Source organism: Sciurus carolinensis, chromosome 6 (genome assembly GCF_902686445.1).
Source record: "Sciurus carolinensis chromosome 6, mSciCar1.2, whole genome shotgun sequence".
Taxonomy (NCBI): domain Eukaryota; kingdom Metazoa; phylum Chordata; class Mammalia; order Rodentia; family Sciuridae; genus Sciurus; species Sciurus carolinensis.
In genome coordinates, this window is record NC_062218.1 from 134935248 (window position 1) to 134962872 (window position 27625).

Sequence of the window (27625 nt, forward strand, 5' to 3'; positions counted from 1 at the left end):
TGAAGAATTGCTGCCATTATTCTAATTCTGGGCACAGATATTAATGTCTCTGGGATATTATCTCTGGTCTCTGCAGGCTCCCTTGGTAAGTCTTCATTCCTTTTCTCTGTATTCTCCTGTAAACCTCTAAGTTTGTTCTGCAACATAGTATCATCACTACTTACCTGGTTCTTTGTGAAAACCCACCAATTTTTCATTTGCTGCTTCCTTTAACTCCCAATTTCCTATCCCTCTCAGTTAATGACTCCTTGAAGAGGGCCTATTTCTTTCGTCCATACAATTTCTAGTGTCCAGGATAGAACTTGGCCCAAGCCTAGGCATAAACAAATGTTTACCATGTAAACCACTTCCAAAGTTCGTTTTTTTTTCTTTTGCAGTCTGAAATTGTAAAAACTAGAAAACCTCAAAGGAGGACAATAAACTTCTACTTCATGAAGTGATTCCTTTTCAAGACTTTGCCACTGGTAATTGTTTCTTCTAAATACTGAATTTTTTTTTCAAACAATTGAGAAGTACAGTTCTAAACTTGACATGATTGCCAAAACAAACTAAAGTTCTTAAATTATCTAGCATCACTGTTCAGAGTATAGCAAGTATGGCTTCATAATAAATGTGATCTCAAAGCAACAAAGAAAAATGATTCTGAAAACAAAATTAGGAATTGTCTAGAAAATTTAAGTCTTTTAGGTGTAGTTTATAAGTTACCAAAACCAAAAAGGAACAGGTATTTTTCTTTCTCTTTTTTAATGAAAACCATGCAAAAATTTGACAATATGTTAGGAAAAGGTGAATTACAGACACTCAGAGGTAGCTCATAGTTTGTTTTCTTCTTTTATTTGGTCCTTTGCTCTAAAAATGCATATATTTTTAAGATCAATTCTTTCCTTTCCTATAAAAGTGTTAGTTGTAATAAATATGCTAGTAGTTTATACAGTTGCCTTTCTAGTGAGAATTTCAGCATCCCTGAACCCAGATTTTTTTTTTCATATTTACATGTTGCAGATCTTGTATTATGTTGATAAAGACAGGGTTAAAAAAAAGCCCACCTTTTATCTTATAAATGGCTACTATTATGTCTGCAACTGTGAAATGTCTGTGAGGACATTTTAAAGAGTCAACGACAAGACAGGCTCAGTGGTATACACGTGTAATTTCACCAACCTGGGAGGTTGAGGCAGGAAGATTGCCAAGTTCAAGGCCAGACTAGGCAATGTAGTGAGACCTTGTCTCAAAATTAAAAATAAAAAGGGCTGGAGATATAGCTCACTAGTAGAGCACCCCTGGGTTCAATCCCCAGTATGGCTAAAAAGAAAAAAAAAGTGAATGACAGGTATGAAAAATTTCCTTATAATTATTACATAGTCAAGGTTTAATCCTTGGAATTTAATTTTGGATGAAGACTCTATCAAAACAGTTTCTTCATATTCCTAATGTTCAATAAATCAATCTCAAGTATGTATTCTCTGAGAAACTTTGGTTTAAGGCTTTTACACATGCATATCTGCTTTCAAGGAGTCCTCTTCAATGTGAATTTTATAATGATTTGTAAGGGATGACCTCTGGCTAAAGAGTTTCCCACATGCATTACACTCATACGGTTTCTCTCCAGTATGAATTCTTTGATGTGCAATAAGTGAAGAGCTTTGTCTAAAAGTTTTCCCACATGTATTACATTTAAAGGGTTTTTCTCCTGTATGAATCCTCTGATGTTGAATAAGAGCTGCACTTTGGCCAAATGACATCCCACATTCCCCACACTGATAGGGTTTCTCTCCAGTATGGATTCTCTGATGATTACTAAGAGATGAGTTACACCTGAATGTTTTCCCACACTCATTGCATTTGTAGGGTCTTTCTCCGGTATGCATTCTCTGATGCTGAATGAGAGCTGAACTCTGCCTGAAGGCTTTCCCACACACTTTACATTTACATGGTTTCTCTCCAGTGTGAATTCTCTCATGAATGATAAGTGTTGAATGGGAACTTAAGGCCTTGCCACATTCATTACAATTATATAATTTCTCTCCAGTATGAATTATTCGATGTCTGTTGAGTCGTGAAATAGAAGTGAAGCCTTTTCCACACTGATTACATCTATAGGGTTTTTCGCCGGTGTGAATTCGTTCATGTTGAATAAGTGATGCACTCTGACTGAAGGCTCTCCCACATTCACTGCATTTGAAAGGTTTCTCTCCAGTGTGAATTCTCTGATGATAACGAAGAGATGAACTAGACTTAAAGGTGTTGCCACATTCACTACACAAATAGGACTTCTTTCTGGGATGAATTCTCTGACACCCCGGGAGAGATGTGGATGGCTTCCTACCTGGATTATATCTATTGGGATTTTCTCGAGCATGAATTTTTTGATGCATAAAAAGGCCTGATCTTCTGCTAAAGGATTTACCACATTCTTTACATCTATAGGATTTTTCCACAGTATGGGTTCTTAGGTGCTTACAAAGGGATGCACTATGACTGAAGGCTTTCCCACATTCTTTACATATGTACGGTTTCTCTCCAGTATGAGTTCTTTGATGTTGAATAAGACCAGAACTTTGGCTGAAAGCTTTCAAACATTCTTTACATTTAAATAATTTCTCTCCAGTGTGATTTTTCAGATGTTTACGAAGGGATGAGTTGTGAATGAAAGCTTTTTCACATGTATTACACTTATAGCGTTTCTCTGCTGTCTTGCTTTTTGGTTGGTTAAGTAAATTTGCATTCTGTTTGAAACTATTTCTTTGTATTTCGTATTTTAAGGGTGTTCTTTCTCTAGCAATCCTTTGTTTTTTAAACGTGACTGATTTCAGGCTGAAGTTTTGGCCAAATTCAAAATTTTATGGTTTCTGTCTACAGTAAGGATTTTCTTATGTGTAACTGAAAATATTTTTAAACTTTCATTGTTGTCTTGCTGTCTTTTTAACCTATTTTCAGGTACATAGGGTTTTTCTGATATGACATCCCAGGGTTCATCCCTTTTTAGTCTTTTCCTCCTCAGCCCTTGAAATATGTACTCTTTAGTTTGAGTTGACTTTGTGGTTTGAAGACTGTTCTTACATCCTGAAAAAAAAGAAAAGAAAGAAGTTGCCAACAATTGATGTGTTTGAGACTAGATTTACAGAGGGAATGTTAGTGATATCTAAATAAGGGTTTGCTACATGTCTAAAAGACACAAACAAAAGGGAAAAATAGGAAAATGACACATAAAATAATAATGGATGGTGGCAGAAGTACTAGAGAAAAACAAAAGCCAAAGTGTAAGCTTGTTTACACAGGGCATGTGTGTTAAGAGTGATAAAGGGGAATGGAGGAAGGGACTAGAAGAGGCATATGAACTGGGCAATGTAGTTTGGTATCTAAAGCCTATGATGGAGCTGTACATTACCTTACTTCTGAAATTATTTCTAATCTTCAATGTCTTGACTCTCTTTCTTATATGTCAAGCTCCTCTGGAGCAGTCGATTAAGTACAAATGTTAACTGCTCTTTGCACCTTTTCACAACTCTGAGCCTCAGCAATCTATGCCTTTCCTTTACTGTAGCCCTTATAACAACAGAATCATGTGTCTCTTAATAATAACCTAGATGGTACAGGTTAATCACTTGATGTGACCTGTTGATGTGGTAAACATGAGATGATGAGGTTGCTGCCAGGGTACCACAGCCTACTTAAACTTTTCTATTTTCACAACTAAAAGCACACTGTAAAATAATAATCCAAACCTGGGAGTGGAGGCACACGTCTGCATTCCTAGGACTTGGGAGGTTAAGGCAGAAGGATTGCAAGTTGAAGGACAGCCTCAGTATCTGAGTAAGACCCTGTCTCAAAATAAATAACTAAATAAAAAGGGCTGGGAATACAGCTCAGTGGTGCAGCCTCCCTGGGTTCAAACCCCAATACTGCCACAAAAAAAAAAAAAAAAAAAAAAAGTACAATGGCTATGATGTTACTAGATAAGAAATTAATTAAATTTCCCACTTTTTAAAATAATCTTATGGGACCACTGTTGTGGTCCATCATTGACCAAAACATCATTAAATGATACACAACTCTTATTATTATCTTATTATATATCTTATTATATATATCTCTTATTATATATCTACAGGTGCCAAGAAAGCCTTCAATGAAATCCTGCATTACAGATAATACAGTCAAAGAAACAGGAAAAGGAGGGATATTTCCACATTGTGGTAAAGTTCACACACTTCAGCCCTAAAGCTAGTAACTTACATAGTAAAGAAACACTGGAGGTATTTCCAATATAATGAAAAACAAGGTAAGAACATCCGTTATTTCCCCTACTATTCAATGCTGTACTAGAAATATTAATCAACACAGCCAGACACAAGAAATCAATTAAGAGACATAAGGATGAGTAAAAGGTAAGTAAAACTACCTCCAGTTGTTGATGATATAGCACTAAGCCTGAAAAATTCCAGAGAATCAATGGATAAAACTTATTCAGTGAAGCAGCAGCATGTGAAATTGATATACTAAAAAAAAAAAAAAAAAAAAAAAAAATGACTATTTACATTTACAAGGAATTAGAGGAATACATTTACAAGAAATATTAAAAAGTTATACAAGTAATAGAACTATCTTGAAAGACATTAAAGTAAACCTGAAAAAAATGGGATGACCTCTCCTATTCCTGGATAGAAAAAACTGTTATAAAACTATGTGAATAAAGGCAGCAATTAAAGATAAGGATTTCTCAGCTCAGCTGACATTCTGGACCAGATCATTCTTTGTTACAAGGAGCTGCTCTGCATATTGTAGGGTTTTTAGCAGAATATATGGCATCTACCACTAGAATCCAGTAGTGCCTTCCTCAAACAACACTCCCACCCAGGTTATCATAAGCAAAAGTCTTTCAAGACATTGGCAAATGACAAAAGAGCCACTAGTACAGAACCACTAGTATCAATGAAAAAAAAAAAAAAAAAAAAAAGACCATGAGTTGATAACTGTTGAAACAGGTGATAGACACATGGGGATTCATTATACTATCTCCTTGTGTCTATCCTTCCTTGCAATAGGAGTAAAGTCCTTCTGATATTTTCAATTCAAATTTAGTATTATAGGTCTTGTACCTATCTTATTTTTATTTGCATCTCTTTTGTCTTGTGTTAAAAATGGGATTCTAATATGAACTAAATTATTCATTTGTTTTCCCTATAATCTACATTATAATTTCAAAATAACCATAACTATTATTGCTAAAAATATGATTATTAAGAACAATTTAAGCCAGGCACAGTAGCGAACACAGTAGGCACAGTAATCCCAGTGGCTCGGGAGGGAGGCTGAGGCAGGAGCATCATGATTTCAAAGTGAGCCTCAGCAATGGTAAGGTGCTAAGCAACGCAGTTAGATCCTGTCTCTAAATAAAATACAAAATAGGGGTGGGGATGTGGCTCAGTGGTTGAGTATCCCTGAGTTCAATTCCTGGTTAAAAAAAAAAAAAAAAGAACAATTTAACATGTTAACGTTTGTTGGCAATTCTTTTTGTCTTTATGTTATTACTCCACTATGAAATTGAGCTAAATTGCAGTATTTTAAAGACACTTGAAGTGATTCTTCTCTGTTTGTTTAAGCCACTAACTTGAACCCCACAATGAAGTTCATATGTCTCATTTTGTTCTCCAATTTTGGGGATTTCTTTATTATTAATCATTTCACAATCATATAAGACATTTTCATACTTCCAATTTAAAAACTATACACAAGGTGCCTTCAGAAAAAATATATTTATCTTTGTCCTCTTTTTTTGTCTTTACCTTGTAATTAGAGATGTGTATCATTCCTGTTTCTTATATAAAGGTGTGATACACACTGTTCTGCATTTCCTCCTTCATAACATTCATGATATATTTATCCCCTTCATAATATATTCTGGAGATGGAGATTCTAGGGATCCAGATTCCCCTAGGGGAGTTTACAAAGCTCTATCTCTCATTTCTTTTTTCATGGCTGTATAAAATTTCATTGTGTTGATATACCAACCCAACTTCACTAAGGGACAACTGGGATAAGTCTGATTTTAAAATATTCTATTATTGTTGTTATTGATATTATTATTATTATTATTATTATTTTAGTATTGGGGATTGAACCCAGGAGTGCTTAACATTGAACCACATCCCCAGCCCTTTAATGTATTTTATTTAGAGACTGGGTCTTGCTGAGTTGCTCAGGGCCTCACTAAATTGCTGAGGCTGGTTTTGAATTTGCGATCCTTCTGCCTCAGCCTCCCAAGCCACTGGGATTATAGGCATAAGCCCCAGAACCTGGCTTAAATATTCTATTTTTATACATCTGGAATTTGCATTGTTATAGTGTAACAATTATAACAATGTACATTGTTGCAGCGTTACAATGTAATATACATTGTCACAGTGACATCCTCTGTTGCACATATATCAGCACAGGGAACACTTCCTAATTCACTTTATGAAGTTAACATTACTCTGATATGACTATTACAGTATAATAAAAAACATCCACAGACCATTTCTCTTATGAATATAAATGTAAAAATCCTTAACAAAATACTAGCAAACAACCCAGCAATATATAAAAAGAATTATAGACCATGACTAAGTGTGCTTATTCCAGTGTTGTGAGGCTGATTCAACATTTTTTAAAAAAATGAAAGTATTCAACAATACTAATGAGCAAAAAAATCAAGATAACATTATTCTATTAATGTTAAAATAACATTATTCAATTAATATATAAAAAACATTTGACAAAATCCAGCCAGGTGTGGTGATGCATGCCTGTAATCCCAGTGGCCCCAGAGGCTGAGGTAGGAGGATTGGGAGTTCAAAGCCAGCCTCAGCAATTTTGCAAGACCCTAAGCAACTCAGTGAGATCCTGTCTCTAAATAAAGTATAAAAATGGCTGGGTATGTAGCTCCGTGGTTAAGGACCCCTGGGTTCAATCTCCAGACCCAAAAAAACAAAACAAAACAAAACAAAACAAAAACAACAACAAAAAATTGACAAAATCCAACCAGCATTTATGATATAAACATATAAAATCCCCAAAATTGAGAACAGAGAAGTTTCTCAAATTAAGGATATCTGTAAACACTGATAGCGAATATACTTACTGGTGAAACACTGAATGCTTTCCCTTAAAATTGGGAGCAAGGTAAGAATGTCTGCTATTACCACTTTTTTTTCAGGGGGGGGGGGTGTGGGAGGAGGGGTTACTGGGGATTGAACCTAAGGGTACTCTACCACAGAGTTACATCCCTAGCTATTTTTATTTTTATTTGAGACAGGGTCAGGCTGGCCTCAAACTTGTGATCCTCTTGCCTCAGTCTCCTGAATTACTGGGATTATAAGCATGTGCCATTAGTCCTGACTTGCTTTTACCATTCTTATTCAGTGTAATTGGCAAGAAAATAAAAGATACCTACACACACGCATATGTGTGTATATATCAGAAAGGAAGAAACTGTCCCTACTTGTAGGTAACTATGTTAAAAATTCTAAGAAGTCTATAATACATTACCTACAAGGAAGGTTGCAGGGACAATATTAACATAGAAAAATCAATTATATTTCTACATAATAGCAATGAACAAGTGAGCACTAAAATTAAAACTATGAACATTTACAATTGCTCAAAAACACTTGCAAGTGAATTTAACAAAACACATGTAGCACTCACATGATAAAAATTACAAAACACCAATGAAAAATTTAAAAAGCTAAAGAAGTAGACATGCCATGTGCATGGATTAGAACATTCACCATAATAAATATCTAAAATGCCCCCAAATGGATATATGGGCTTACTGTAATTCCTTCCAAAGTCCAAGCAAAAAATTTTTTTTCTTTGTAGACATTATTCTACAATTTGTATAAGAAAGCAAAGAAACTAGAAGAGCTAAAACCATTTTGGAAAATAATATACTGAGAGTAACCACTATATACAAGAAGGCCTACATACAGCTACAGTGATCAACACTGTATGGTGCTGGCAGAGGAACAGACATATAGATCAACTAGATAGAAAAGAAAACCCAGAAATAGACATCCTACCAAATATGTCTAACTGCTTTGTGACAAAGATACTAACAAATTCTGTGGAGGAAAAATAGCTTCTTCAACAAATAATGCTGGATCAATTGAATGTACACAGCAAAAAAAAAAAAAAAAAAAAAAAAAAAAAAAAAAAAAAAAAAAAAAGCAAAAAACAAAAACAAAAAACAAAACAAAACCTCAACATAATCTCACATTTAATAATAATTTTAAAAACTTAGGAAGGGTCATGAATATAAATGTGAAATGTAAAATTTTAACACTTTTAAGAAAAAACAAACAAGAAAATCTTTCAGATGTAAGAACAGGCAGTTTTTACACTGATATATACACACATATGCGTGTGTGTACGTATCTTTTATTATCTTACAAAAGGACAATCCATAAAAGGAAACACTGATAAATTTGACCTCATCAAAATTAACACTTTTGTTCTACAAAAGGCCCAGTTAACAGGATGAAAAGGCAAACTACAGACTTAAAGAAAATATTTGCAAACTACACAACTGAAAACCTACTACTATTAGGAAAATAAGAATTCTCAAACTTGACAGTAAAACAATTAAACAAAATCCCCAAACAACTTAATTACAAATGGACAAAAAAGATGAACAGATATTTTACCAAAGAAGATATACAAATGGCAAATAAGCACATGGAAATACGTTGAGTTCAACATCAACAGACACTCAGAACATACAAATGAAAATCTCTATGTATTTCACCATATACTCATCAAAATGGCTAAAATAAAAAGTAATGATGTGGTAAAATGTTAGCAAATATGCAGCAAAACTGCATTACTCACACGTTGCTAGTGGAACATAAAATGGCACAGCCATTCTCAACACAATTTACCATGTCTTTCAAAACTATACACAATGGAATATTACTTGGTCATAAAAATAAAATATGACATTTGCTGGTAAATGGGTAAAGCTGGAAAATATTATGCTAAGTGAAACAGGCCAAGCCCCAAAACCCAAAGGCCGAATGTTTCCTCTGGTAAGTGGATGACGATATATAATGCGGGGGTGGGGGTGGGGTGGGGGGAAAGAATGAAGGAACTTTGGATGGTGTAGAGGAAAATGGGGTGGGAGGATGGAAAGACAGTAGAATGAAACAGACAGTATTACCCTACATATATTTATGATTACATGAATGGTGTGAATCTACATTGTGTACAACCACAAAAATGAAAAGCCGTACCCCATTTGTGTACAATGAATCAAAATGGAGTCTGTAAAAATAAAAAAATTAAACAAAACAAAACAAAACAAAAATCTAAACATTCAACTACCATTATGACCTAGCAATTGCACTCTTGGACAAAAAATAAAAACTTATGTACTTTTGTGTAAAAACTTGTACATGAATGTTTATAGCAGCTTTATTAGTAACTGCCCCAAACTGGATGTCCTTTGACAAGGGAATGGTTCTACAAACTGTGACATAGCCATTCCATGATATTCTACTCAGTGATCAGAAGGAATAAAGTACTGATGCACATATCACATGGATGAATCTCCAGAGAATGATGCTAAGTGCATGTGTGGGGAGCCAACCCCAAAGGCTGTAAACACTGCATTATCCCAATTATATAGCTTTTCTTTTCTTTTTTTTTTCTTTTTTGTGGTATTGGGGATTGAACCTAGGGCCACACGCATGCTAGGTAAGTGCTCTACCACAGAGTTACATCCCCAGCCATATATAGCAGTTTTGAAAGGACAAAATTATACAAATAGAGAACACATAGTTACTAGGGATTAAGGTTGAGAGAAGATGGGGAATAGGGACAATAAATAAGAAGGAAGTAGGTGTGTCTGAAAAAGGGTATGAGGAGGAATCCTTGTGGGGACTGAGGAATTCTTCAGTATCTTCATTTCTTCATGGTATCACTGTCAATATCTTGGTTGTGATACAATGTTATACTATGTTTTTAGAACTGGGTACAAAGTACATGGAATCCCTCTGCACCACTTCTTGTAACTGCATATAAATCAATTGTCTCAAAATAAACACTTTTTAAAAAAAAAGTAAAATGTCACCCCCCCCAAAAAGCACAAATTTCCATCTTTCAAATTAGATCTCCTTCCAGATAGTATCAACTCCCTGAATGATATCACTATCTATCCCAGAAAAAGCCAGAAACCAAGCAAGAATCCCCGATAACTTCATTTCACCTATTTTCCATATATAATCCAAGACCTGCTGCTTTTATCCCTCAACTGTTTCTAGATTGGTGTCCCGTCACCAGTAACCTAGTGTAAGTCATTCCTGCATTCACTGTGTAAGTGGAAGCCGATCCTGGCCAGCCACCCAGATGTTGTATTGCAGAAAAGGGAATGAAACAGGAAAACACTGCATAAGGTAGCCTATCATGCAAAGGAAGCAAAAGATCATTAATAATACTAAAATATTAATAGCATGCAGAAGGAAAACAAAGCATACTAAGAGGATAAAAATGGGGAGAAATGGAGAGTTGTTTTAGAAGCACTATTTGAGAAACCCCTGCAAACACAAAGAAGTAAGTTATCTGGACTTGGGGTCAACAGAAAGAATGGTCTCCAAAAAGAGAAAAAAATGCAGAGGCCCTGAGGTGGCAGTCAGCATGGTTAGGGCTCTCAAATGAAGGGCAGGGTGAGAGGAGATAAAGGTGAAGAGATAGCTGGGGCCAGAATAAGATCTCTGACGTCTGTGATGAGGACTATGGATTGTGCTCCTTCTGGTGGAAGCCACTAGGGATTTTGTGCATGGGAATAATACAGCATGATTTTCTTTTTAAATAGATCCTTCTGGCAGCTACAAGGAGATGTGGTGGTAGGAAGGGAAGTGCAGGGCCTGTTTACTGGTCTTTGTTGGAGGATGGGGGACAGGAACAACACTCACAGAAATTAAACAGGGCTGCTGAGTACCACATACTCTCTTTGGCCTTGTAAGAACAGTCACTTTAAAACCATTATATGCTATTTTACTGGGGTTGCTACTGAACCCTGTGACGCCTTGAAGAAATTGGGACATTTGCTTCCTTCATGGCGATGCTGCCCCAGCAAACTTCATAGAGGATATCAGTTAGAGGATATCATTGGAAGGAATTAATTATTATTTCTGGAATTTAAAAAAATTTAAGTTACAAAATATTTTCACATTTGGGTATGAACCAAACTTAAGAGATGGACAAGTTGGTTTAACCCCATTGTTCTTAGTATATCTATTCCAGAAAAGTACAACTTCAAGTGCTTATGCTTTGGGCTCATTTCTTAACCAAGAGAGCCAAATGAGAGATACAGACCCTCCAAGCCACGTCCTTCCATCTCTCAATGTAAAACTTACAAACCCAGGGATGTTGCATGTTGTTTTTCTTCAAGTTTGTTTTGATTTTTCCCTCTTTGTGAATAGTTCTGAAGTGAAAGTAATTTCGTATATTTTGTGGTAACTGGAGGTTCTAGGGAGTTCTGCTCTGGGAGCATGAGTTTTTTTTGTCACTGGCTGTTCAAGGGTTAGGATTTTAGTTCTGGTCCACAGTTAATAATCTGAGGTACTTCCAAGAACATCCAGGTCCTTCAACTGTGCTCCTGGGGCGTGAGCTCTTGTCAGGAAGGGATATTCTGAGGTTACTAGAGTCAAGGCAGATGGCAGCCTTGCTTGGGATACAGCATGGCTGAACTCACATCAGGTCCCCTAGGACTCCCATCTGACATACTCCTTTTTTTTTTTTTTTTTTAAATATCTTTTTAGATGTTGATAGACCTTTATTTTATTCATTTATTTATATGTGGTGCTGAGAATTGAACCTGGTGCCTCACACACGCCAGGCAAGTGCTCTACCACTGAGCCACAACCCCAGCCCTGACATACACCTTTGATGAAAGAAAGGAGGGCCATCCCTTAAGAGGAATGGAGCAGAAACAACTCTAGTCGCCCACCCTCTTCCACTCAGTAATGTGCTAACAGTTTTCCACCAAGGGCAGCTGTACAGAGCTGAGGAGTGGGGAGTTGAATGAATACATGAAAGCCCTTATCAGAAATAACAAGAAGAATTACAAGAGGAAGCTTGCACTTAGGAGCCTGGGTTTTCCTTTCCCCAGTCACTTCTTTTTTTAAGAGTAAATAGAGGCCTGCCTGTTCCCCAAGCTGAGGTAGGACGCCAGTGGGCGGAGCTAGCCAGCCTGCCTGACCCCCCAAGCTGAGGTTAGACGCCAGCAGGCAGAGCTAGCCGGCCCCCCTGATGGTCTGACGCCCAAGCTGACCTTGGAAGTCATCGGGTGGAGCTAACCTACCTGCCTGTTCCCCAAGCCCAGGTCAGATGCCATCAGGCGGAGCTAACCGGCTGCCTGATGCCCAAGCCGAGGTAGGACATCATCGCGGAGCTAACTGGCCTGCCTGACCCCCACATCGAGGTCAGACACCATCGCTGAGCCTGCCTGCCTGCCCCTCTACTGCAGAGGGACACTGCACTTGCCTCTGTGCTGACTCAGCACACCCTAGCTGGGGCGCCCCAGCTTCTTTGGAGGCTGGTGCAGGCATTTTGAATTATTCCTGAGGGCATGGCCATCATCATCGGAAGGGTGGCTCCCTTCCTGAGACATCTACAAGAGACCGGAGGCCCTCTGACAGGACTCAGGAATCAAGAAGAGGAGGTATTGGGAGACTCAGGACTAACTCAGAGCAGCCGGGTGAGTCTCTTCCATGGGGCTAGGCTCCCGGGAGGGGTCAGTAGTCCCGGAATGCAGTGAACTTCGTGGAGTAGAGTTGCCCAGTGAGACTCCCCTGCTGGAGCTGTGAATCCAGACAACCGGGAGCATTGTAGAGGAGGATCGCCCAGCAGGAGGCTTTGGCGCAGAGCAAGGGTCCCAGGCCTGGGCAGTAGGTCCAGTCCCCAGGAAATGTCGTAGAGGAGGGCCGCTCAGAGAGAGAGTCCCTCGCAGGGCCAGGACCCCAGACAAGGTGGTAGTTCCGTGCCCCAGGAAATGTCGAAGAGGAGGGCTCCCTGGCCCAGGAGGTAGGTCCAGACCCGCAGGAACTTCGCAGAGGAGGGCTGCCCAGCCCAGGTGGTAGTTCTGGACTGAAGGGAACTTCTCGGGGAGAGCTGCCCAGTGAGACGTCCCCACCGGGTGAGTTTTCCCCGCCAGGCAAGGCTTTTCCAACAGGGCGGTAGAACCAGAGACACAGGCCCAGACCAGCCATGCCCCAGCCCGCAGTTTAGTCCCCCTTTTGACTGACCATCAGTCAACAAGTGGAGGTGCCTCTTCCCACCAGCAGGAAATATACCCCACCTGAAGGCCAACACCCCTAGAGGGGCGGCTTCCTTGTATATCACTGCATTATCCAGTTCCTCCAAGACTTCAGGCTACTGAAGGCTATTGAAGTTATTGGAAATCTACAGGGACACTATAAGTCAAAAGAGTTTCACTACTAGAGGGGTAGATACCTGACCAATACGAGAAAGCAAGGGAAGAAAATGTCCCAAACAAACCTAGATGCTACATCAATAAAATCCAATGACAGCATGGCAGAAGAAATGTCAGAAAGGAGTTTAGAATGTACATAATTAAAATGATCAGAGAGGCAAATGAGATGAAAGAGCAAATGCAGGCTTTGAATGATTGCACCACTCAAAAGTTAAAAGAGCAAATGCGGGAAGCAAAAGATAATGTCAATAAAGAGAGATACTGAAAAAAAAAACCAGTCAGAAATCCTTGAAATGAAGGAAACAATAAACCAAATTAAAAACTCCATAGAAAGCATAACCAATAGGATAGAACACCTGGAAGACAGAACCTCAGATATTGAAGACAAAATATTCAATCTTGAAAACAAAGTTGACCAAACAGAGAAGAAGGTAAGAAATCATAAATAGAATCTACAAGAATTATGGGATATCATGAAAAGACCAATTTAAGAATTATTGGGCTTGAGGAAGGCTTAGAGAAACAAACCAAAGGAATGAATAATCAATTCAATGAAATAATATCAGAAAATTTCTCACATCTGAAGAATGAAATGGAAAATCAAGTACAAGAGGCTTATAGGACTCCAAATATACAAAATTACAATAGACCCACACCAAGGCACATTATAATGAAAATATCCAACATACAAAATAAAGACAGAATTTTAAAGGCTGCGAGAGAAAAGAATCAAATTACTTTCAGGGGGACACTAATACGAATATTAGCAGATCTTTCAACCCAGACCCTAAAAGCTAGAAGGGCCTGGAACATTTTTCAAGCTCTGAAAGAAAACGAATGCCAACCAAGAATCTTGTACCCAGCAAAACTTACCTTCAGATTTGACAATGAAATTAAATCTTTCCATGATAAACAAAAGCTAAAAGAATTTACAAAAAGAAAGTCGGCACTACAGAATATTCTCAGCAAAATATTCCATGAGGAAGAGATGAAATACAATGATGTAAATCAGCAAAGGGAGCAACTTACCCTAAAGGAATAGCCAAATAAAAGAGAAATCAAGTCGTGTCAAAAAAAAAAAAAAAAAAAAAAAAAGAGTCAAATGACCGGGAATACAAATCATATCTCAATAATAACCCTGAATGTTAATGTCAATCAAAAGGCATAGGCTAGCAGATTGGATTAAAAAGAAAGATCCAACAATATGTTGCCTGCAAGAGACTCACCTCATAGAAAGAGATACCCACAGACTAAAGGTGAAAGGATGGGAAAAAACATACCATGCACATGGACACAGCAAAAAAGCCAGAGTATCCATCCTCATATCAGATAAGGTGGACTTCAAGCCAAAGTTAGTCAGAAGGGATAAAGAAGGACATTTCACACTGCTTAAGGGAAGCATAAATTAGCAAGACATAACAATCATAAATATCTAACGCCCCAAACAGTGGCTCATCCATGTACGTCAAACAAATCCTTCTCAATTCCAGAAATCAAATAGACCACAACACAATAATACTAGGTGATTTTAACACACTTCTCTCACCACTGGACAGATCTTCCAAACAAAAACCAACCAAAGAAACCATAGATCTCAATAACACAATCAATAATTTAGACTTAACGGACATATATAGAATATACCATACAACAAAGAGCAAATACACTTTCTTCTCAGCAGCATCTGGATCCTTCTCTAAAATAGACCATATTCTATGCCACAAAGCTAGTGTTAGCAAATATAAGAAGACAGAGATACTACCTTGTATTCTATCAGATCATAATGGACTGAAATTAGAAGTAAATGACAGAATAAAAAACAGAAACTACTCCAACACCTAGAGATCAAATAATATGCTATTGTATGATGAATGGATAACAGAAGACATCAGGAGGGAAATAAAAAAATTCTTAAGAGGTAAATGAGAACAAAAAGAATCGCTGGGACACTATGAAAGCAGTACTTAGAGGAAAATTTATTTTATGGAGCACATTCAATAAAAGAAGAAAAAAATAAACAACCTAACACTACAGCTCAAAGCCCTAGAAAAAGAACAGAGCAACACCAAAAGTAGTAGAAGAAAAGAAATAGTGAAAATCAGAGCTGAAATCAATGAAATTGACACAAAAGAATAATTGAAAAAATTGACAAAATAAATAGTTGGGAGATCCAAGATGGCGGACTAGAGGGAGGCTGCATTCCTTGTCGCTTCGTAACTCTGGTTTCAAGCAGAGGATATCTGTTTCTTGGTGAGGCAGTTTTTGCTGCTTATCGATCTCCTGCTGTTTACCCCATTTGTCTGCTGTGATCACCTGCAGTTTGCCAGCATATCAACGCCTTTTTTGAGTGCAGATTGTTCACTGTCAGGCACCTATCATCCGCCATTTGCCTGCCTCTCGCCTGTCCATTGCCTGCCTTATACCTATCTATCACCCAATGCACGAGGTTCACCTCCTGATCATCCGACAACGGTCAGCAAACTGATCGCTGACCGCCAGTGGAGCACCAGCTGCCTGCTGTTGCCTGGAAGTTCACTGTTACAGTACCTGCAGGTTTGATTACACGTGGCTGCCGCCATTTTGAGACAACAGCCAGACCCCGTAGGACCCCTGGCCAGACTGACTGAGCCCCGTCTGCAGGATCCCTCAGCCCAACCAATCACTCATTGCCTCTGGGGCCCTCACATCGACTGACTGCTCCCTGATGTCAGGGCCCCCAGATCAAATGACTGTGCCCTATCACCGGGACCCCAGACCGACTGATTGCACCTGGCCTCCAGGATTCTGCAACCACACCAAACACCAACCAAGAATCCTATACCCAGCAAAACTAAACTTCAGATATGAAGACGAAATAAAATCCTTCCATGATAAACAAAATTAAAAGAATTTACAAATAGAAAGCCTGCACTACAGAATGTTCTCAACAAAATATTTCATGAGGAGGAAATGAAAAACAACAATGTAGGTCAGCAAAGGGAGGAACTACCTTAGAGAAAAACCACTCAAAGGAGAAACCAAGCCAAATTAAAAACCAAAAATAAGCCCAAATGACTGGGAATACAAATGGTACCTCAATAATACCCCTGAACATTAATGGCCTAAACTCATCAATCAAAAGACACAGACTGGCAGAATGGATTAAAAAGAAAGACCCAACAATATGCTGCCTGCAAGACACTCATCTCATAGAAAAAGACATCCACAGACTAAAGGTGAAAGGATGGGAAAAAACCTACCATGCACGTGGACTCAGTAAAAAAGCGGGGGTTTCCATCCTTATATCAGATAAAGTGGACTTCAAGCCAACATTAGTCAGAAGGGATAAAGAAGGACATTTCATACTGCTTAAGGGAACCATAAATCAGGAAGACATAACAATAGTAAATATTCATGCCCCAAACAATGGTGCATCCCTGTACATCAAACAAATCCTTCTCAATTTCAGGAATCAAATGGACCACAACACAATAATTCTGGGTGACTTTAACACACCGCTGTCACCACTAGATAGATCTTCCAAACAAAAACCAACCAAAGAAACCATAGAACTCAATAACACAATCAATAACCTAGACTTAATAGACATATATAGAATATTCCATCCATCAACGGGCGGATTCACTTTCTTCTCAGCAGCACATGGAACCTTCTCGAAAATAGACCATATGTTATGCCAGAAAGCAGCCCTTAGGAAATGAAAAAAAATAGAGATACTGCCTTGTGTTCTATCAGATCATAATGGACTGAGAGTAGAAATCAATGACAAAATAAAAAATAGAAATTACTCCAACACCTAGAGGCTAAATAATATGCTATTGAATGAAACATGGATAACAGAAAACATCAGGGAGGAGATAAAAAAATTCTTAGAGGTCAATGAGAACGACGATACAACATATCAAAATCTCTGGGACACTATGAAAGCAGTACTAAGAGGAAAATTCATTGCATGGAGCGCATTCAGAAAAGAATGAAAAGTCAACAACTAAATGACATAACATTACAGCTCAAAGTCCTAGAAAAAGAACAGAATAACAGCAAAAGTAGTAGAAGACAGGAAATAATTAAAATCAGAGCTGAAATCAATGAAATTGAAACAAAAGAAACAATTCAAAAAATTGACAAAACAAAAAGTTGCTTCTTTGAAAAAGTAAACAAAATAGACAACCCTTAGCCACACTAACAAAGAGAAGGAGAGAAAACAAATTACTAAAATTCATGATGAAAAAGGAAATATCACAACAGACACCACTGAGATACATAACATAATGAGAAGTTACTTTGAAAATCTGTATTCCAACAAAATAGAAACTACCGAAGACATTGACAAATTTCTAGATATGCTCCTCCCAAACTGAACCAGGAGGACATACACAATTTAAACAGATCAATATCAAGCAATGATATAGAAGAAGCCATTAAAAACCTACCATCCAAGAAAAGCCCAGGACCAGACGGATTCTCAGCTGAGTTCTACAAAACCTTCAAAGAAGAACTCATTCCAATACTTCTCAAAGTATTCCAGGAAATAGAAAAGGAGGGAACCCTACCAAACACATTCTATGAAGCTAATATCACCCTCATACACAAATCAGGCAAAGACACATCAAGGAAAGAAGATTTTAGACCAATATCCTTGATGAATATAGATGCAAAGATCCTTAACAAAATATTGGCAAACTGTATCCAAAAACATATTAGGAAAATTGTGCACCATGATCAAGTGGGTTCATCCCTGGAATGCAAGGATGGTTTAACATCCGTAAATCAATAAACGTAATCCATCATGTCAATAGACATATGGTTATTTCAATTGACGCAGAAAAAGCATTCGACAAAATACAACACCCATTTATGCTCAAAACACTAGAAAAAATAGGGACAGTAGGAACATACCTGAACATTGTAAAGGCTATTTATGCTAAGCCCATAGCCAACATCATTCTTAAAGGAGAAAAACTGAAACCATTCCCTTTAAAAATGGGAACAAGACAGGGATGTCCTCTTTCACCACTTCTATTCAACATTGTCCTTGAAACTCTAGCCAAAGCAATTAGGCAGACTAAAGAAATTAAAGGGATACAAATAGGAAAAGAGGAACTTAAGCTGTCACTATTTGCTAATGACAGGATTCTATATTTAGTGGATCCAAAAAACTCCTCCAGAAAACTTCTAGACCTCATCAATGAATTCAGCAAAACAGGCTATAAAATCAACATGCATAAATCTAAAGCATTTTTATACGCAAGCGATGAAACATCTAAAAGGGAAATGAGGAAAACAACTCCATTTGCAATAGCCTCAAAAAAAATCAAATACTTGGAAATCAATCTAACCAAAGAGGTAAAAGATCTCTACAATGAAAACTACAAAACATTGAAGAAAGAAATTGAGGAAGACCTTAGAAGATGGAAAGATCTTCCATGTTCTTGGAGAGGCAGAATTAATATTGTCAAGATGGCCATACTACCAAAAGCACTATACAGATTCAATGCAATTCCAATTAAAATCACAATGATGTACCTTACAGAAATAGAGCAAGCAATCTTGACATTCATCTGCAAGGATAAGAAACCCACAATAGTTAAAGCAATCCTTAGCAGCAAGAATGAAACAGTGGGTATCGCAATACCAGAACTTCAACTATACTACAAAGCAATAGTAACAAAAATGGCACGGTATTGGTACCAAAATAGACAGGTAGATCAATGGTACAGAATAGAGGACATGGACACAAACCCAAATAAATACAATTTTCTAATACTAGACAAAGGTGTCAACATCATTCTTAATGGAGAAAAACTGAAACCATTCCCTTTAAAAACGGGAACAAGACAGGGATGTCCTCTTTTACCACTTCTATTCAACATTGTCCTTGAAACTTTAGCCAGAGCAATTAGACAGACCAAAGAAATTAAAGGAATACGAATAGGAAAGGAACTCAAACTATCCTTATATGCTGATGACATGATTATATATTTAGAGGAACCAGGAAATTTGACCAGAAAACTTTTAGAACTCGTAAGTGAATTCCGTAAAGTAGCAGGATATAAAATCAATGCTCATAAATCTCATGCTTTTTTATTCATAAGTGATGAATCCTCAGAAAGAGAAGTTAGGAAAACTACCTCATTCACAATAGCCTTGAAAAAAATAAAATACTTGGGAATCAATCTAACGAAAGAGATGAAAGACCTCTACAATGAGAACACTAAAGAAACACTAAACGGAACACTAAAGAAAGAAATTAAAGAAAACCTTAGAAGATGGAAAGATCTCCCATGTTCTTGGATAGGCAGAATTAATATTGTCAAAATGGCCATACTACCAAAAGTGCTATACAGATTCAATGCAATTCCAATTAAAATCCCAATGATGTACCTTACAGAAATAGAGCAAGAAATTATGAAATTCATCTGGAAGAATAAAAAACCCAGAATAGCTAAAGCAATCCTTGGCAGAAAGAGTGAAGCAGGGGGTATCGCAATACCAGATCTTCAACTCTACTACAAAGCAATAGTAACAAAAATGGCATGGTATTGGTACCAAAATAGAAAGGTGGATCAATGGTACAGAATAGAGGACACGGACACAAACCCAAATAAATACAATTTTCTCATACTAGACAAAGGGGCCAAAAATATGCAATGGAGAAAAGATAGCCTCTTCAACAAATGGTGCTGGGAGAATTGGAAATCCATATGCAACAGAATGAAACTAAACCCATATTTCTCACATGCACGAAACTAAACTCAAAATGGATTAAGGACCTCGGAATCAGACCAGAGACCTTGCATCTTATAGAAGAAAAAGTAGGTCCAGAGCTTCAACATGTTGGCTTAGGACCAGACTTCCTCAACAAGACTCCCATAGCACAAGAAATAAAAGCAAGAATCAATAACTGGGATAGATTCAAACTAAAAAGTTTTCTCTCAGCAAAGGAACTATCAGGAATGCGAAGAAAGAGCCTACAGAGTGTGAGAAAATCTTTGCCAATCATACTTCAGATAGAGCACTAATCTCCAGAATCTATAAAGAACTCAAAAAACTCTACACCAAGAATGCAAATAATCCAATCGACAAATGGGCTAAGGAAATGAATAGACACTTCACAGAAGAAGATCTATAAGCAATCAACAAACATATGGAAAAATGTTCAACATCTCTAGTAATAAGAGAAATGCAAATCAAAACCACCCTAAGATTCCATCTCACCCCAATTTGAATGGCGATTATCAAGAATACAAGCAACAATAGGTGTTGGTGAGGATGTGGGGAAAAAGGTACACTTATACATTGCTGGTGGGGCTGCAAATTAGTGCAGCCACTCTGGAAAGCAGTGTGGAGACTCCTTAGAAAACTTGGAATGAACCCACCATTTGACCCAGCTATCCCACTCCTTGGCCTATACCCAAAGGACTTAAAATCAGCATACTACAGAGATATAGCCACATAAATGTTCATAGCTGCTCAATTCACAATAGCCAGATTGTGTAACCAACGTAGATGCCCCTCAGTTGACAAATGGATAAAGAAACTGTGGTATATAAATATATATAAAATGGAATATTACTCAGTCTTAAAGTATAATAAAATTATGGCATTTGCAGGCAAATGGATGAAATCGGAGAATATCATGCTAAGTGAGATAAGCCAATCTCAAAAAACCAAAGGACAAATGATCTCGCTGATAAGCGGATGATGACACATAATGGGGGGTAGGAGGGGGGCAAGAATGGAGGAAGGAGGGACTGTATAGAGGGAAAAGAGGGGTGGGAAGAGTGGGGGGGAAGGGAAAAAATAATAGAATGAGTTGAAAACTATTACCCTATGTAAATGTATGATTACACAAATGGTATGCCTCTACTTCATGTACAAACAGAGAAACAAGATGTATCCCATTTGTTTACAATAAAAAAAAAGTAAAAAAAAAAAAAAAAAAAAAAAAAAGAGTAAATAGAGCAGGATTTAGTTAAGCAAGAAGAGTCCTGCCATGGGGGAAATACCAATAGCAGAAAAACCCATATTGGTGTGCCAGTTTAGAAGTTTATATATGGTTCTGGTCAAGAGAATGGAGCACAATGTATGTAAAATAGGCCTTGACAGAGTATCAAGGCTCTTGTCTTCCTTTCCATCTGGGTTGACCCCCATCTTCTTCCTCTAACTTCCATTTGGATTCACCCCCACCCTCAGGTTTGCTACCTTTGGGACAAAGGAGTTGGCTGGAAGTGTTCCCACAGGGGAGCCTCAAGGTCTTTTACAACTGAAATAGGCCTTGATAATGCTCATTAATATGCCTCCATGTGTGGTTCCTGTGTTTGAATAAAGTCTGACCATTGATACTCTTATTCATTTCCTGTGCTGAAGAAGTTACCCTAACTGCTGTTAGAAGGGGAGCTTCTTTTTGGATTCCATGTTGTAAGGCCATTTTCTTCCCCATCAATTCTTGAGGACTGAGATTGCTAAAGGAAGTTTCCCAACCAACACTCCAAGCTGTACCCTCTTCTTAACCAGCCTATAGAGATTCCTGGGTGCCTGAATCTGCCCACTTACCGAGAGAGGAGTCTCCAGGACTTTCTTTCTCTAACTTCCAGGGATCTTCTCCTTGCTGCAACAGGGAGATCACCTTTGGTTTGGTAAATGGGGGTCCTGCTCACAGACAAAATAAAAAGTAAGTACACACATAAGTAAAAAGTCTTGGTCATATTTTGACCACATCTGAGAATGATACAAAGATCTTCTGTGGGATGCTTAGGATATACCCCAAAGATGTTAAAGATGTGTTAAGTAAAAAGCAAGTGATTTATAGAACAAGATTTTGGTAAAATTCATTGTATGTAAGGGAAATATGATAAACAGGAAGATTCAGCTTTCTATAGAAAATGTTAGATATATGGACTGAATTAAAACTTATAAGCAAGTATCTATGGGAAAGATTATGTACCAAGTACCTTGTTTAAAGTAAAAAACAAAACAAAACACTGTCTGATCTCTTTTCAGAGATAGTGTTAATAGTGTTTATCTAGCTGGAAAAGAGAAGCAGGAAGGGGAAGTGGTAGTTTAGTGAGGAAGGCTGAGATTTGCCTCTCCTCAGGGATGAGCAGACCACACAAAAATCACAGGAAAGGGCTGGGGTGCACTTGCCTAGCACATGTGACAGTTTGATAAAACATAAAAAAATGAATAAATAAAATAAAGGTACTGTGTCCATTTACAATAAAAAATAAATTAAAAAACCCATAGGAAAATGTTGCCTCAACTGTGAAGGAATTTCTAATGTGAAACTGTATTGATGGAGGTGGATAATCAACACCAACCCCCTTCACTCCTGGGTTTCAATATTTATGGAGATCAGATTTGAATAATCCTAAGGCAAAATTCAGCTAAACTTTTTTGATGACTCCCAGCTTTTATTCAGGGAATCAAGTGCTGAGATCTCCCCATTTCTGAACTGTGTCCACAGGGCATTTCCTTACCCAGTGAGGTCAGGTTACTATAGTTCTCCAACATCACCTCCCGATACAAGCTTCTCTGAGAAGGATCCAGCTTTCTCCACTCATCCCGAGTAAAGAGCACAGCCACATCCTCAAATGTTACTGATACCTGTTAAGAACAAGCCACTCAAGTTCACCCAGGACCAGCCTTCACACAGCGTGTAAATGGTGGAAATGAAGGTAAACAGGCTACCATGAAATTCTGCTGATACTATTCAAGGTTCTCAAGAGGGCATTCATTCGTTTAATGAATATTCATCCAGTGACAAAAACAGAGCAGCAGGAAGTAGGAACCTGGTCTTGCGTTAACTACTATGAGAGGTATATAGAAGGATTAGTATAATCAGTGAAAGTGCTAATGAGAATAATCCTTCTGATGAAGATTTGATAATACCTATTAAAAAGCTTAGAAATGTATATCTTCTTAATGCATCAATTACCATATTTGTACTATAAAGAAGAGTGCACAAAATTGCAAGCATAAGGATATTTATCATGGTGGAAATAACCTAAATGCTAATACACACTAGGTAAAATAAGGTAGTGTCTGTTGTCTTAAGCTCAAGGCTAGCAATTATGAAAATTAATATAACTACCAGATATTAAATGATTTCTATGGGCCAAGAACTGCTCTGAGAGCTTTATGTTAATCTTCTGTGTATAATCTATTTGATGTTCACCACAATCCTATGAAGAAGGAACTACCGTTGTCCTCACTAAACACAAGAAAAAAACAAAGTACAGAGAGGATAAGTCTGCCCTTGGCCCTTGTCCCATGTCCCATGTTCTTGCCCACAGAGTAACATAATAGGAGGGCAAAGTGCAAGCCCTAGAAAAAACACTGTGAAGTACACAACTTCCACCTGACCCATCTCTAGTCCTGCTCCTAGTTGCAGTGACAAGTTGACCATGGCTGGAGGCTCTGGATAGCATCAGGATAGGGGCTGAAGATTAAGTGGGTCAATGATTTATCAATGCGCCTACACAAAGTAGTCTGCAAAAAAAAACAAAATGGCAGAATTCAGAATCTGAAAGCTGAACATATGGAGGTTCTTGGAGACTGGCACACCCAGAGAGGGTGTGGAAGCTCTATATCTCTGTCCCATACCTTACACTATGTACGTTTTCATCTGTAATCCTTTGTAATACTTTTTATAGTAAACTGGTAAATGTGTTTCCCTGAGTTCTGTGAGCTGATCAAGTAAATTAATCAAGTCAAAGAAGGGGTCATGGGAACCCCAATTTGTAGCCAGTACTGGAGGCCTAGACTTGCAACTTGGATCTGAAGTAGAAGATCGTTTTGTGGGACTGAGCCCTCAACCCGTGGGATCTAATACTACCTCCAGGTAGACAATGTCAGAATCACACTGAATTAGAGGATGCTCAGTTGGGGTCCACCACTGCAGCACTCCTTACTTGGTGAGTGATGAAAAACTACCACACTCCTGGTATCAGAATAGTGTGGTGAGATTATAACATAAGAAACTGAATTTTTCTGCTCATATACATATTTATTCTCTGAGCTTTTTCTGATGAGCACGCAATGCACATATAATAAAAAGATAATTTAATGATATATGGAAGGAATACAATACAGAATCTTTGCCCTCAAAGAATTTAATAATACAATTAGCAAACAAGAAAAATGCATGAAATAATGCATGATGAAAACAAAAAGCTGTGTAGCAGGGTAGCAGGACCATATGCCATCTCCTAGTTCAATGTCCACTTTAGAAACAAGGAGAATAAGATTCAGGGCAGCTCAAACCCCAGGTCACATGCTTTCCTGGTGGCAGCAGCAAACCATAACTAAAGTTTCCAACTGTGAACCCAGCACTCTCTTTGATCTTTTACACATCAAACTGTGTGGTACTGACACATGGGCAGCAGGCAGGAATGAGATGTGGTAGGAGATTCACTCACACATGGGGACAGAGTAGGTTCTGGGCAGGAGAGTAACCTGGCTCTGGGGGAATGGACTAGGAAAGGCTTAAAGAATACAAAACAGCTCAAATACACAATGGCAGGTACTGGTTGTTGCCTGAAAAAATCAAATCCCATGATGCTTTTTGGTCCAAAGATAATCCATATTACTAAAGTGCCCTGGTAATATATGCCTGGGTCTGTCCATGTTCTGAAAGATGTACTAGAAGCTAGATGGTCCGAGCATGGATTGTGTCACAAACTTGGGTTTGTGAACCTTGGTTTCCTCATATGTATGTAAAACGGGGACACTAACTGTTGTGCTGTTGTGAAAACAATAACAAATGTAAACATGCCGGACACTCAATAAACATCAAGTATTAGAGACAGATGATGATGAGCAGAGAAAGGGCAGTATTTTCTGGTTCCTGGAAACACTGTATAGCCCTTTCTAGCTATTAACATTAACATTTTTATTAACATAGTATCATTCAGCTACCACAATAACCACACACAATGAGCTGTTACCATGTGCTCCACCCTGATCTAAACACTTTCTATGCACTAACTCATGTCTTCCTCTCACCTACACAAGGAGGAAGGCATGGTTGTTATTTATTTTATTGGTGAGGAAACTGAGGCACTGAGAGGTGGAATTATTTTTGCCCAAGGCCCACCAACAGTAACAACAGTTAAAATCTGGCTATCTGACTTGAAAGTCCCACTTTCTAACTACTGCATGCTCTATTTCTCCACCATCAAAAACTCACAGACCCTCCTTGCGCTTCCTGAGGAGTCTCCTCTTTGCCCTCAGAGAAAGAGATCCCTCCTCCCGTGTCCCCTGCAACACAGCTATCCTTTGTTCAAAGATCATGTCACCTGGATGGGGTGCTTCCTCCATACCCCCAACACAGGGCTGAAAATGGTAAGTTGAGATCAGTTTTCAGAAGGGTAGAGGTAAAGCACTTGATCTTCAGAGTACAGAGGGAGAAAAAATTTAAAACTATGGGCTGGAGAAGCCTGGGGGAAGTATCAAGAAGATGCTCAGGGTTGAATAGAAAAAGAAAAATATTTTGCTAAGGGTAGGGAGGAAGACAAGGATGAGTGAAGCATTTAGGGCCAGAGAGGAATTTTATCAAGCTGTGCATGTTTACTCTGTCCCTAGTGATATAAAGTTACATGGCATCTTACCAGTCAAATTAGTGATCACTCAGCAGACTGAGATGAGTGAACAAAAGAATCAAGAAAAAAATGAGCACTGGACATGTGTTCATATGGGTGTGGGGAGTATTCCCTACAGAAATCTATCACCCGTAAAGGTGCCCAGCTCCCCTAAATTCAAAGGACTTGGACTCCAAATCCTAGTGAAGTTTGTATTGGCTACAGAACTTCAGTTGAGAGGGATTAAAAAACAACCAACCAACAAGAAAATCCATCCACTAAGAACTGATAAGGCAATGACCTCACCTGAGACCTTGATTCCCTTTGCTCAGGAGCCATGTTCTCTTTAGGGGCTCTTCCCCTGCCAAGATGGGTGCTGTCTCCAGAAGGTAGATCTAAGAGAAGAAAAAGTTACCATGAGGAAGACCTTCAGCTTTGCACCCCTCAGAATCAACAGTTCTGACTCCACGTGCCTTTAGAGGAATGTCGGAGGAGCTGGGAGTGGACAGGATCAGAGACATGGGCTGGTGTCCTGATCCAGGGCTTGATTCTTCATGGCTCTGAGAATTTTCAGAAGCAAGACTTGGGAGAAGGGGAACTGGTCTCCATCACAGCAGGGACTCACTGAGCCTCACCAAGTGCCAGGCACCAATAGCCTTACATTATTTAGTCCCACATCACCAGGTAGCATTGCCAGCACTCCATTTTATGGATCAGAAGACTAAGAACACAGTGGGGCCAACTGCTCCAGTTCCTACAGCCAGTGAGGAAGGGACCAGGATTCCGAGCCCTGAGCATTCGCTCTCATATCAGTGGCGCCCCCTGCGCAATTTCCCTTCACCTCAAGCTTTTTCCAGTTTCTTTGCTTACAGTTTTAGAGAAAACTGTTGCCGAAAAAGGAAAACTGTGACTTTCCTATGGAGAGGGGCGGGAAGTGGGCATTGAAACCAAAGACCTGGATACTAGTCCTGGCTGTGCCAATAGGGAGTCGAGCACCGCGCTCCTGGGTTAAGCAGGTCACAACGCCTATCACCGCACAGGGCTGAGGCCATCGGGACTAAGCGCATTTTCTCACGAGTTCACCGAAGCCGGCAGCGAACCCAAACGACGGGCAGGGCAGGGCAGGGAACGCGCTGTGGACAGACCTGGGGAAGCAGGAGGTGGGACAGCTGCAAACCTGGGCCAAGTGCCCCACCTGACACGCCTGGGGCGACGTCACAGGACGGCTGGTGGAGGCAGGCAATAGGCGCCGGGGTGTCGCCCGGCCCACAATGGCTTCTCCGCGCACCTCGCAGGCCTGTTCCCCACTCCAGGGCGCCGCATCCTCCCGAGGCCCGGGTCCGCCTCCCGCCGCCCTTGCCGCTCACCTCCCCAGGCTCGGGGCTGCTGGGGCGATGCCTCGCCAGGCCGCGCTCCGTAGGCGGGAGGCTCCGGAACCGACCCGCCTGCCAGCAGCCTGGCGTCCGGACCCAGAGCTGTAGAGCGACCTCGGCTCTACAGCCGGGAACCCGGTCGCAGACACTCTGCGGCCCCGAAGGTCCAGGAGGGCGGGCCGGGGTGGTAAGGGACG

General features: G+C 39.1%; 1 protein-coding gene across 1 annotated transcript; it reads right to left on the bottom strand.

The window, feature by feature from the left end:
* Positions 1 to 900: 900 nt before the first annotated feature.
* LOC124986589 (zinc finger protein 354B-like) lies at positions 901 to 27583 on the bottom strand. The gene is given in 6 exon segments (XM_047555030.1): positions 901 to 2842; positions 2845 to 3063; positions 22031 to 22126; positions 22954 to 23080; positions 26362 to 26450; positions 27251 to 27583. Coding segments are annotated over 5 exon segments (1830 nt in total). The 5' UTR covers positions 26395 to 26450; positions 27251 to 27583; the 3' UTR covers positions 901 to 1487.
* Positions 27584 to 27625: the final 42 nt, after the last annotated feature.